This window comes from Petromyzon marinus, chromosome 40 (genome assembly GCF_048934315.1).
Source record: "Petromyzon marinus isolate PM22_M1 ecotype Great Lakes invasive population chromosome 40, UKy_Petmar_22M1.pri1.0, whole genome shotgun sequence".
In the NCBI taxonomy this organism is placed as follows: Eukaryota; Metazoa; Chordata; class Hyperoartia; order Petromyzontiformes; family Petromyzontidae; genus Petromyzon; species Petromyzon marinus.
The window spans coordinates 1,114,819-1,127,649 of record NC_133706.1 but is presented as its reverse complement, the minus strand read 5'-3'; the positions used below and the strand labels follow the sequence as shown (position 1 = coordinate 1,127,649).

Here is a 12,831-nt window from a genome sequence, read left to right as displayed (position 1 = left end):
TACGAACTTTAAGAGATACGAACAACCTGGTCCGTATGTCCAGTTGCCTGTTCGGACCGAAAGTCGTACGTTCAACCGCCGGAGAATACACAACTTTTAAAGCCATTCCCCGTGTTTAGTGTACATGTCGCGCAACATATACATGTCGCGCAACATGTCCTGCAACATGTACATGTCGTGCAACATGAGAAATCGACAGGGGTAAAGTTGGACTTGCGAACAAATCGACTTTACGGACAGACCTCTGGAACCTAACTCGTTCGTAAGTAGAGGAGTCCCTGTACACGTGGATTACTCCTGTGCCTTAACAGCTTGGTGTTGGTGCATTTAATTTAAATGACCTTTTAAACAAAAATTGGCGTGAGCATTTAATGTTAGGGGTCGTCAACGCACAAAAAGCTACATAGACGCACCAAAATGAGCCACACAGTCATCGATTGCTCTGAACCGATGGCAACGTTTTCATTTGTTTAATTCCTCCCAAACACAGGTCAACACATTAACCGACCGTATTTATCATAATTTCGCGGGCGAACGATTCGGTGAAGTGGATTACTTCCACGTGGAAATCACAAACAACGCCGCACGTTAACGCAGTGTTCGGCGCAACCACTTGGGTATGAATTGTTATAGGCGACCGATTGAATTGGCGTATTCTGTATTGTAAGGCGCACTCCCGTGACAGCGCGTGTGTAGTGCGTGTGTAGTGCGTGTTTACCACAAGGTGCTTGGTACCCCCCACACCCAACACCCCCCACCTCCCGCGTCCCCCCCCCTTACCCGCGCGTTGAATGGCACGTGGCTTGAAGCCAATCAGAACGCTGGGACGTGGCGGTGTGTAATATTACGAACACTGCGTACAAGTTTGGGTGGGGGGGGGCAATGTGGTTTGGGGGGGCATGTACCAACCCGCATTGACCAGTGCGGTGAAGCACGGTCAAAGGACAACTGTGGCTCACACAGTTCGGGTGTCCTACCGCAGCGAACAACATCGTGGCTGGTGATCGATGTCTCCAGATAATTATAAGACGCACTTATTCCCCACCAATCCCCTTTATCGCGTACCGTGTCAACCCGTACGGTGTACTCCGTATTCTTGCACAGAGGAATTGAGTTTTCAGGTCCATAAGGCGTACAGCCGTTTCAAAACGAGCAACAACAAAAATGTGTTTGTATTTCTGCCTTGTGATAGCACTTTGTAAGGATGAACATTGAGATTTATAAGGGGCACCGGGTGACCAACAAGGTGTGAATTGGTCTGTAACAAGGTAGGCACTGGTACGGGTCGACGGGTTTGTTATCGTATTTTAAAGCGAATGTTGGGGGTGCATCTCAGAGGGGTCCCGGTAGGCGTGTGACCAGACTTGTCGACTCGCTGGCGCCGGGCCCCTCCGCCTCGACGTCAAACGGCGCCGCGGGCTCGGACGCCGCCGCCGCCGCCGCGCCTAGCAACGGCGGCGTGACGTCACAACGCACCCGGCTCGGCCAATGAGCGCTGGCGCGCGTGTCCGCCGAACCGAGAGCCGGCAGCAAAGGAACGGCGCCCACCGATTGGTCCGGACTTCTGACGCGACCCCGCACCTACAACCGCTGACCGTTGTTAGCTCCTCGCCACAAATGCTCTCCTGTGGCTGCTTTACAAGGGGCTCGTTGGCTCCACAAGCCCTCTGCAGGGCGCTTCTGCCCTGTCGAACGCACCGCGGGTTATGGGTGTGTCTCACGCTCCGGCACGTCTCCGCGATCCGGGGGAATGCGGTAAATAAACACACGAGGATTGGGCGATGCCTTATTCGCGAACACACGCGCGCACGCACGCGCAGATTTTCGACGGCACGGAATCCTCGTCTATGTGCTGCTGTAGCTTTATACGCCACGCATGTCACACGCACGATATAACTTAACAACGACCAGTAACGCGAGCGAGGAGGCTATTGTGTGCCGCATTGCATACACTCTTTTGCTGTGGGGTCACAGACACTCTGGAAGCTGGGAGTGTCTGAGAGGTGGGCGGTGGCTGGTGGCTGGTGGCTCTAAAATTCGAAGCTTTTACAATATGGCCCTACGTTCATAATAAAGACAATTTTCTCAATCGTCCCCCTCCCCCCTCCTTCCAATTGGGTCTGCCACTGGGCTTGTCCCAGTAGCTGGTTGCGGATTACTCTCCGTTACAAAGGTGACGGAGAGTAATCCGCGACGTTCACTCCACCCCACTGCGCTAGAATCAGAGGCAACTCTACGCATCTACCGGCCGCTGCCGAGCCAGTTGCTGAACACACAAGTTTATCTGCGCAGCCCAAGGAAGTGAAGTACGGATGAGTTTTGCATTTCTTATGTTTCAGATCGTGGATTTTTGTCAAATTTTGGATATGTTTATTTTTATTTAAACTGATGAACGTGTATTAGGTTTAATTGTTTACGCACCGAATGTAATACCTTCACGTTTCTAATGTATTTTGTTAAACAAGGCGAGAAATCGGGAGTCCAAGATGAGTCAATTGCAAGAGTGACCTCGGGGGAATTCGTCTGCCAGGAGGCGGCGGTGATTTCCGTTTACAATCCCAATTCAGTAAATTTGCGGCGTAATTCTTCAAGTGTGGACCCTGACGCCGGCACACAATGGCTGTTGCGCCGCATTATTAACGCGGGAGGCCGCCGCTCGATTCGAACCTTGAACCTCTGCGATGAGCGGCAAACGTTCCACCGCTCGAGCCACCTCGCTGCCAATTTTAATAACGTGAAAGCATTCGTCGCTGAATTGTGCAATTTCTAACGCGAAGTTGCGAGCGTAAACCAAGTAATTGTACCGTGAACACGAGTGTGTGGAATTTTATCTTTGCGATAATCAGCTTCTAGAGGGGAATATCTTCGACTTGGTGACAACGGGTTTCTAATTCTAGCGCTGCCACCGTGACGGCCTCTCCCCGCTGCTACGTGCCACGTCATTGATGGATAATGCCGAGCTTCGCGCCTTGACGTGCGATCCGCCACAAGCATCCGGAAGTCTAATTGGACCCCCCTGATGAGCAAAAAGATCACCACCCCTGGCTTCGTGGGAGGTTGCTCGTTCTCCTCTGCCATCCCCGTAGTCTGGAACGCCCTCCCAGCCGTCTGTGCTGTCGACTCCCTGCCTGCTGCTCTCTAGTCCAGCCTCGAGACCTTCCTCACCATCGCTCGCCTACGAGCGCCACGTCCTTCCCCACGACCTGAACCTGCCCCACCGTCTCAAGACGCCGTTTTTCTGCACGGCGGTCGCGTTCATGACGCCGCACCAACGTAAAGTCGCAACCGCGAAGAAGGTTGTCGTAGCGGGAGGCTCGGTGGTGCGCGGTCGACAGTGGCGCACGAGGTCCGGCCTGCCTGGCGACCTCGCCGGGTAACCACGCTCGGCGCGAGGGCCCGCGGGTAACCACGCCGTCCGTCGTGCTCCTCACCCTCTCCGCTCCCCTCGTTCCCTCTCCGCGCAAGCGCCTGCTTCCCGCGCGGCATTGGCTTCAGGTCGCGCGGCGAGACCCGGTGCTCCTCCCGTCGCGACGCTCGTTGGCGTCCCACGCCGCCGTCACTTCAGCGATCGCAATCATCTCCCCGTACGATGCAGAGGGGTGGGGAAGGGGCGGGAGGGGGTGGGGGACAAGGGGGTGGGGGACAAGGGGGTGGGGGACAAGGGGGCGGGGGACAAGGGGGTGGGGGACAAGGGGGTGTTCGTCGAGCGACGCGAGAGAGCACGCGGCCGATGGCGTGCTCTCGCGCAAACTCGTCTCGTCTGACAGCCGTGGCTGGTGATGCCCAGCAGGAGGGAGATAGCCGGACGAAGTTGGGTTGCGTTTTGTGTCGGTCCTATGCGCCCGCCCGCCCGCCACCCCCACCCCTCACACCGTGCTGCGTCGTCGAACTTGAGGTTTCGTCGGACGGCCAACCACGGCCGCGACGCCGCCGGCGAGGTCGCGGCTGCACCCGCGAGGTGACGCGCCTCCCACCCCCGCTCACCCCCCCCCCGGGCCGACGCCGTCACTGCGAGGTGGACGCCTCCGACTCCCTGCTGGGAGACGGCAATGCGAGGGTGAGCACCCGCGCTGGAGCGCACCTAGAGCAGGGCGGTCTAAGCAGAGGTGACCGCGATGGGCCGAGTGGACGGTGGATGGCAAGAGGCTCCCTTTCCCACTCGCACATCCGAGCCGTGCCAGCGCGGCGACGGGTGCTTGTTTCTTTTCTTTCCACTGGCTGCTAACCGAGCCGAGCTGCAACACGAGATTGCTCGGGGGAGGCCCCAATCGGGTCGCGTGCGGGGAGCACGCTCGAAGCGAGCGACGCCTACGGCGAGACCAGATTGGCCCGAGTGCACCTCGGCATTCGCAGCGCGATACTCGGACCGTGTTGGTGCCCGAGGTCGTGCCGCAGCAGCTCTCCGATGTGCGTTCCGGGTATGGCCGTCCACGACGCTTCGCTCCACGTGCAGGGAGGGGTCCTGGCGTCACGGACGTGGGACGTCACGCGCTAACAACCCCCCAAAACACTCGCCGGAGGGGCTCTACCGATTGGTTTGCGAAGGAAAGCTTGAGGTGAGCGGTGGGGGGGTGTGGGAGGTTATGGGTCAGGGAGGTTATGGGTTAGGGGGGTTATGGGTCAGGGGGGTTATGGGTCAGGGGGGGGGGGTTATGGGTCAGGGGTTAGGAGGAGGAGCTGGGGCTTACATTGCGGCAGCCACGGCTTTAAACAAGGCGTCATCCATTCTGTGTTAAGGCGACAAAACAAAAACCAAATCTGAAACCAACGCAAAAAACAAACAAAACGAGGGCAGCAAAACGAGCGACGAGGTGACGGGAGAGGTTCAATAGAAAGGGAATTAATCAAGAAACGGAGGGCGGGCGATCAGGAAAGGGCGATGGTTTACGGTTGCTGCGATATGGTGACACTGACGTTTCAATCATGGCTCGTTTCCCGACCAAAATGTTCGTGAAGGAGCAATAATTAAGAGTTCGCAATAACAAGAGTGATCAAAGTTCGAATTATGTGGCTATTACTTGCTAAACGAGTGCCTTGCAAAGCGTGTCCTGGTCCAATTGAAGGCACGTGGTTAAACCGCATCATCGTGTCCGTGGTTAATTTATACATAAAAAAATTTTTTTATCGCATAACTGACAGCACGTGTGTTCGTAGGCATTGTCGACGGCCCAGTTACCGTGACTGGCACGTCCGTCCTTTGGCAGGCTTGCGCTGCCGCGAACTGCAGCGGAATGACCTTCAAAGCGACCTTCATTCCCTGGCGGCAGGCACGGCGAAGCAACTAAAGCGACACGATTGCGAAACGAAAATTGCCCTAGTTGAGGGAAACCTGCCGGCATGAAAGATCATTCCACTGTGAACCTTAAAAAACGATATCGCGGCAACCCTGGCGAGCGTGCATGCGCGCAGGGGGAAGAGGAGGCGTGCTGCATGCGGATCCTGGGAGTGAGGGAGAGGGGAGGACCGCGGAGAGGTCAGAGGGTAGGGGGGCGAGAGAGCCCTTAACCTTTGACCCGTCCCGCTTATAAGACCCCTCGCGGGGTGTGGTGGGGCCGGCCTGGGAGAGGTCGTGGCTGGACGTGTGGGCAAGGCGAGGGTGTGGCCTACCTCTCCTCCTCGGCGACGGCCTCCAGCTCCTGCCGAAGTCTGCACCGTGACACGCGGGGACCCCATTAAGCACAGACCGTCCAAAATCCAGGCTCTTCGTCGTCATCATCATCCACTGCTGGATGAAGGCCTCTCCAAGCCTTCGCCATCGCTCACACATTCTCACTAAGCGTGACGTCTGGAATGTGTGTACGTCCCCTAATCTATGCGTTCCTCTTCTCGTCTCTCAGTTTGGGAGTTCAAGGGCTCACTGCTCCGCCTACCCCCCCCCCCACAGCTCAGGGAGGGAGAGCCGTACTGGAAGTTGAGGAGTGCCCTGAAGCGAATGCTTCCCGCTGGTCACCGCGGTCCACCACAGAGATACGTTCCTTGAGGTTCATCCCTCCCCTGGCTTCATCACAGATAAGAGTGCTTCGACGGCACTGTAATGACATTACGTCTACTGCTCCTGCAGTAGACGTAATGCAAGGTTCCCTCGTCAGCGTGATCCGCAGGTTCTTTCGTTTTGTTGAAGAGACCCAAAAGCAGACGATGCGTTTTGTACAAAATGTTGCACGTGCGCATATCCAAGCCGGATTAAAACTCGCTGGGGGTGATCGATGAGCGAACGGAAGCGCCTCCAGTGGCTGCGAGGGGTGACGCAACTCCATCGCACAGAGCAGCGGTGGCCAACACGTGGGTCGCTAAATTTGAATTTGCGTATCTCAGGGATTAATATCCGTGACAAACCCTCACATAAGCACAGACGGCTGCTTTCGTTATGGCTGATGGCAAATAAAAATCCCCGACTTCAGAATTCGTACACTAAAAAATTACATGTGTTTATATATATCAACTTCCTCTAAATAGATGGCGCTGGTGCTTTGTCTCTCGTATATTCCAGGGTGAAATGCATCGGGTAGCTGTCGGTCAGAGCTTTCTGGTGGAGGCAAATAAAAATCCTTGACTAAGAATTAATAACGGTAAAGTATTCCTTCGTTATTCACAAACTTGCTGTCCGCGAATTTGGCTATCCGCAAATCGCATCTGGAATTCTACACGATGACTGGTGCGTCGAGAGAGATAAAGTGATGAGAGATAAAGTGATGATAGAATGATTAGAGATACAGTGACGAGAGAGAATACGATGGGAACAAGTGATGAGAGAGAAAAAGCTAATGTATTGATTTGAGGTAATTCTTGAAATAGATTTGTTTTCGCAGGCCAATATCGTTATCCACGCAATTTTCCATTCATGAGCCTCTCCAGAACGTATCCCTTGCGAATAATGAGGGAATACCATACCGTCCATAAAAAAACAAATATTTCTACCACAATATATGGCGCGAGTACTTCACGTCCCGAGTATATTACGAGGTTAAATCCATCCGCCTAAACTGCTGTTCAGAGCCCTTGTGGTGGTGGTGGCAGCGGCGGAGCGCGTTGAGAGGCACCGACGTGGATCAAAGCGCTCTGCGGACCGGCCACCGGTGGCACGGAGCGTTTTGGCGAATCTCACGACGCCGCCGGTTCCTCGCCGGCGATTCGGCGCGTGCGTTTGCGAGCTTAGGCGGAAAAAAAACAATCGCAGAGTGCAACCGCTATTGGTGAAAGTTGCCCGCAAATTACTCGGTCGGCCGCACGTCACACAGACGTCGCACTCCCGACTGTGAGGACTGGGCAGGTCCCTCCTGAAAGAGACTTGAGGCTCGGTGGGGTTGTACGGCATAAACAGTCGTAATTGTAATCATAGTAACTGACCGATGTTAAAGAATGATATCGATGCATCGGTTTTTTTTCATTTGTTTGGGCTAGCCATCGAACAAAGACGGTCACCGCATCGCGTGGCGCTTTCAGATGCGCTTCTGCAGAACGTCTGGAACGCTCTTCCGATATTAAGAAGCCACTAGAGCTAGACACTTAATCTAGATTGACAATCTCATTTCTTTACAACTGCTTTTAGTTGTCCTTCCCCTGCACTTCCAATTAGCCACGGTTGGCTATTTAAGGTGCAAAAGAAGTTCAACATACAGTATTTACAGTACACCTGTGGGTCTCACCTCATTGTTTCGCTGGCTTCCCTCAACTCCTCCTCGAGCCTGCACACATCGACAAGAAATCAACATCATCGTTACCATCACCATCATCATCAAACACCATCATTCATATTAACAATATCTTTTTTTCATTAAAATATTTCACCGGGATAATAACCCTGAGATTGGATGCCCCGTTTGCAAGGTTGTCAAGTGACACATTCATAACAAGCTCGTGATGACAACAAACAAGGAAAAGATCCCCCATATAGCCTTAACAGACTGTTGAGGCAAGTGCTGTTAGCGAGTAGCACCAATGAAAGCCGGAATGGCATGTGAAGGGGTGGGTAGCCAGCACCATGCCCGACCGTCTTTGTCTCCCTAGTAGCGATATTTACATACCGCACCAGGTACTCATTTGAGGCTGAGTCGACATAGGGGAGGCCCAGGACCGGTTCAGATATTCGTCACCAATGTTTACTCTGAGCGGGCATCAAACTCTGGTCGTGGGGTTGGTAGCACGGCGCACGAACCACTACACTACCGTTCCCCACACACGTAACACACACAACCACTACACTACCACTCCCCACACACATAACACACATCACCACTACACTACCGCTCCCCGGACACATAAACATCACCACTACACTACCGCTCCCCACACACAACACACAACCACTACACTACCGCTCCCCACACACATTACACATCACCACTACACTACCGCTCCCCACACACATCACCACTACACTACCGCTCCCCACACACATAACACACATAACCACTACACTACCACTCCCCACACACATCACCACTACACCACCGCTCCCCACACACATAACACACACAACCACTACACTACCGCTCCCCACACACATCACCACTACACTACCGCTCCCCACACACAACACACACACATCACCACTACATTACCGCTCCCCACACACATAACACACACAACCACTACACTACCGCTCCCCACACACATCACCACTACACCACCGCTCCCCACACACATAACACACACAACCACTACACTACCGCTCCCCACACACATAACACATAACCACTACACTACCACTCCGCACACACATAACACACACAACCACTACACTACCGCTCTCCACACACATAACACACAACCACTACACTACCGCTCCCCACACACATAACACACAACCACTACACTACCGCTCCCCACACACAACACACACACAACCACTACACTACCGCTCCCCACACACAACACACACACAACCACTACATTACCGCTCCCCACACACATAACACATCACCACTACACTACCGCTCCCCACACACATAACACACACAACCACTACACTACCGCTCTCCACACACATAACACACAACCACTACACTACCGCTCCCCACACACATAACACACAACCACTACACTACCGCTCCCCACACACATAACACACAACCACTACACTACCGCTCCCCACACACATAACACACAACCACTACACTAACACTCCCCACACACATAACACACAACCACTACACTACCGCTCCCCACACACATAACACACAACCACTACACTACCGCTCCCCACACACATAACACACACAACCACTACACTACCGCTCTCCACACACATAACACACACAACCACTACACTACCGCTCCCCACACACAACACACAACCACTACACTACCGCTCCCCACACACATAACACACACATAACCACTACACTACCGCTCCCCACACACAACACATAACCACTACACAACCGCTCCCCACACACATAACACACACATAACCACTACGCACACAAACCCACTACACTACTGCTCCCCACACACAAAACACACAGATAACCACTACACACAAAAACGGACATACACACGCGGCAAACCGTATAGAGTGCAACCGTTTTAAATATTAAACTTCTAAAGTACATATTTATATTCATATTCTTTGGGTCTTTCAGTAAAGCCATGTAGATAGAATAAAAATAATCACAATATCACGACGTTTCGATCGTCATCAGGTGAGAGCTACTGAGGCAGGAAAAAATAAATGGCGGGAGCGCTGCTAAGGCAGGGACTTATAAAGGTTTGAGATGGGTGTGGTTTTTTAACGTTAAAAAAACGCCACTTTTTTCAAATTTTCTTGCTGTGGTTTTCACACCTGATGATGATTGCTTGTGTTGCAGTCGAAACGTCGTGAGAATTTTATTGTTTTACATTTTTATTATTTTATTGTTTCCCTTCTACGTGACTTTACCGAAAGAACCAAGAATATGAATCCCTGCAGTCACGAAAGCTTTAAATCAAAAGATATTTGTTTATTGATCTCCCCCCGTTCTGCATTGGGATTCCTTCGGAGGTTCTCCGCGTTTCCTGGCACAGCAAAGAAAACTTGCAAGTGCCACCGGACTTGGCCAACCATCCCAATGCTGACAATTTGACACTGCAAATTACTCAATTCTGAAGCCATACACACAACAGCGACAGTGCCCCCCCCCCCCGCCCCCCACTGCCAAACATCGGCAGAGCCCTTCTGAAAAAGAGACTCGCCGACGCTTTCCTGGGTAAACAAGTGCGATACTAATAAATACAATTATAATAAATGACAGCAGAATAATAAACTGGCAAATGAAGAATGGCTGTCAGTCCCCCATGAAGCACAGACGTAAGAGTCATTACTGGCTGGACCAGAAACATCATGGAGTGAAATTAAAAGCTGGTGGGAAAAATAATTAAAATGACGACATAGATGATGATGATGATGAACTCAACGGTATACAAAGCGTCTCGCCGTGTACCCCAAGTCGCATTCGAACGGGCGCAGAAGACAAAACTAAACAAACCCTCTGGGCCAAATTGTGGTCTGGTTGTATTGTGTGACGTCATTGGTGACTTGGCCAAGACCATCATCAGCTCACTGCACTCAAGAGAGCCCGGTTTAATCACTGGTGTGCCGAAACCCTGATTTGGCACTCAGGTTCCCGGCGGTGCTGGCTCAGTTGTTAGGCGACCACTGTCACCGCCTCAAACTCCGGGATCTCTGTTTGAGTCCCGCGCCGCAACACAAGCCGAAACATTACGACTTTGCTGTTGGTGCTTGCGAGTGCATGTGCGTACAGTGGAACCGTACGTAGCCAACCGTGCTCATCGGAATGTGGCGATGGTTGGACAGCGAGGGGTTGGGGAGATGGTGGGAGAGACGCCAAAGGGGGAGAGAGAGAGAGAGAGGAATGCCTCGTTTCCACAGGCTGCGAGAACAGCCCTGGCTCTGGGCCGACACCAAGCCGGACCAAATGCCCCTTTTCCACTGGCACATCTGAGCCGAGCTTGCGCGGGGACCCTCGCAGCAGGGGGCCGTTCTCCACTGGCTAAAAGCCGAGCCGCAAACTAGACCATGACAGGGAGGCCTCACAGACGCATGTGGATCGGGGCCAAGCAGGGCCTAGAGGCGGATGGGGCTACCTCGCTCAGCCCTCGCTCCAGGCCCACCTGAAGCAGGGGAGGGGGGGGGGCAGGGATGCGGAGCGAGAGAGGCCGATCCCAGGTGGCCTCATGGCACACGGCAGCCGGGCCCTGCCGCTGCGACCGGGCCACTGGGCCACTCGGCTCCCCGGCATTCGTGGAAACGAGGCAAGCAGAGTGAGGGGGCCCCGAGGCAGAGAGGGGAGGTAAAAACGTGGGGGGTGGGAGGGGAGGGGTATGGTGGGGGGAGCTGTTACCTTCGCTTTCTCCTGCGGAACCGCGCCTCCTCTAGCCTTCATTGGGGATGGGGGTCAGGAGGTCAGGGGGGGGGTCACACGAGGTCACATGCGATGGGGCACAACACGGCGAGGACGCTGGAGCGCGAGCAAATAAAAACGGCGACGGTAGCGGCGGGATCGATGGCGGAGACGATGGGGCGCAAACACGCAGTGTGGCACGGAGTGTTGTGAGTGCACGCGGCAGTGTGTGCGGGCGAGTGAGGACGAGTGCGCGCGAGTGCGGGCGAGGGAGGACGAGTGCGGGCGAGTGAGGACGAGTGAGGGCGAGTGAGGACGAGTGCGGGCGGGTGAGGACGAGTGAGGACGAGTGAGGGCGAGTGAGGACGTATGCTCACCGCATGACCCCGTCGGGGATGTGGATGTGCTCCATGGGCAGGATCTGAGCCAGCTCCACCAGGCTGTGCACGTAGCGGACTTTACTCGAAAACTTGGTGCTGTAAAGACAAAGATCCCCATGTAGCCTTCATATATTGTTGGAGAAAGTGCTGTTAGCGAGCACCTATGAAGACGTGTCTCCGATTAGCACGGTTCAACATACGTACATACGAGACCGCATGTCACACGACGGGGTGGGTGGTCGGCACGACATCCGGCCGTCTTTGTCTCCCGAGCGGCAATGCATACGCATCGTGTCCGGTAATTATTTGAGGATGAATCGACCTAGGGGAGGTCCGGAACCAGTTCATATAATCGTCACTGGTGTTGGTGGCCGGGAACGGGAATCAAATTCTGGTTGCCAGGTTCGTAGCGCAGCGCGCTTACCGCTACACTACTCGGTGCTGCTCACGCGCACACACACAGCGTCGTCATCATCATCATCATCCACGATCGATCCACTGCTGGATGGAGGGCTCCCCAAGCCGTCGCCAGCTGTCGCGGCGCCGCGACGATCAGTCTCATGGCCCGCACGCGAGCCCACGGCACCGCTCCACCTGTGGCCCGGTGTAACGTAACTCTCCACGTGCTCCCTCCCTTGGCTGCCGCTCCGGCGTTAGCCTCGACCAACAGCCAGGGGTGGAACTCCCCATTTCAACGGGGAGGGGCTATTCAAGATACGACTGACAGTCCCCCTCCTTTCTCCCGACTCACTTTTACTGAAATTGCTACGATGTTTTTAACCCCGTACACAATAATATGTAGGCGATAACTATATACTGTATGTTATTTTAGTTGCACTGTCTTTTGTGTCTCGAGGAAGACGGTCTTACAGCGACAGTATTAATAAATAGATTTAAAGGTACAATTACTCGCAATTAAGTTATCGTGCGTCTTGCTTTCATGCCGGCCCCTCGGTCGAGGATTTCCTCAAGGCGGGTGGAACTTGATGGTGCTCTATTGACACACTAGCCAGATGCGTTAATCGGGTTTGGTTCATGGCAGACCGCAGGTAATTTTTTATGAATATTTTTAATTCAGAATATTTTTTAACGTGTTCTTACTTATTTAT

General features: G+C 53.7%; 1 protein-coding gene across 4 annotated transcripts in view; it reads right to left on the bottom strand.

Annotated features, from left to right (window-relative positions):
* Positions 1-455: 455 nt before the first annotated feature.
* LOC116950716 (uncharacterized) overlaps positions 456-12,831 on the bottom strand; it is a 65,031-nt gene continuing 52,655 nt past the window's right edge. The window contains exons 10-15 of one of the 4 annotated variants that reach the window (XM_032968708.2): positions 11,720-11,818; positions 11,343-11,378; positions 7,647-7,685; positions 5,608-5,646; positions 4,689-4,727; positions 456-4,036 (exon numbers count right to left, since the gene is read on the bottom strand). In XM_032968708.2, the coding sequence (XP_032824599.2) occupies positions 4,006-4,036; positions 4,689-4,727; positions 5,608-5,646; positions 7,647-7,685; positions 11,343-11,378; positions 11,720-11,818 (283 nt within the window). In that variant the 3' untranslated portion in view covers positions 456-4,005. The remainder of the gene's footprint in view (positions 4,037-4,688; positions 4,728-5,607; positions 5,647-7,646; positions 7,686-11,342; positions 11,379-11,719; positions 11,819-12,831) is intronic. The other 3 variants (XM_032968710.2, XM_032968709.2, XM_032968711.2) reach the window with 3 other exon arrangements.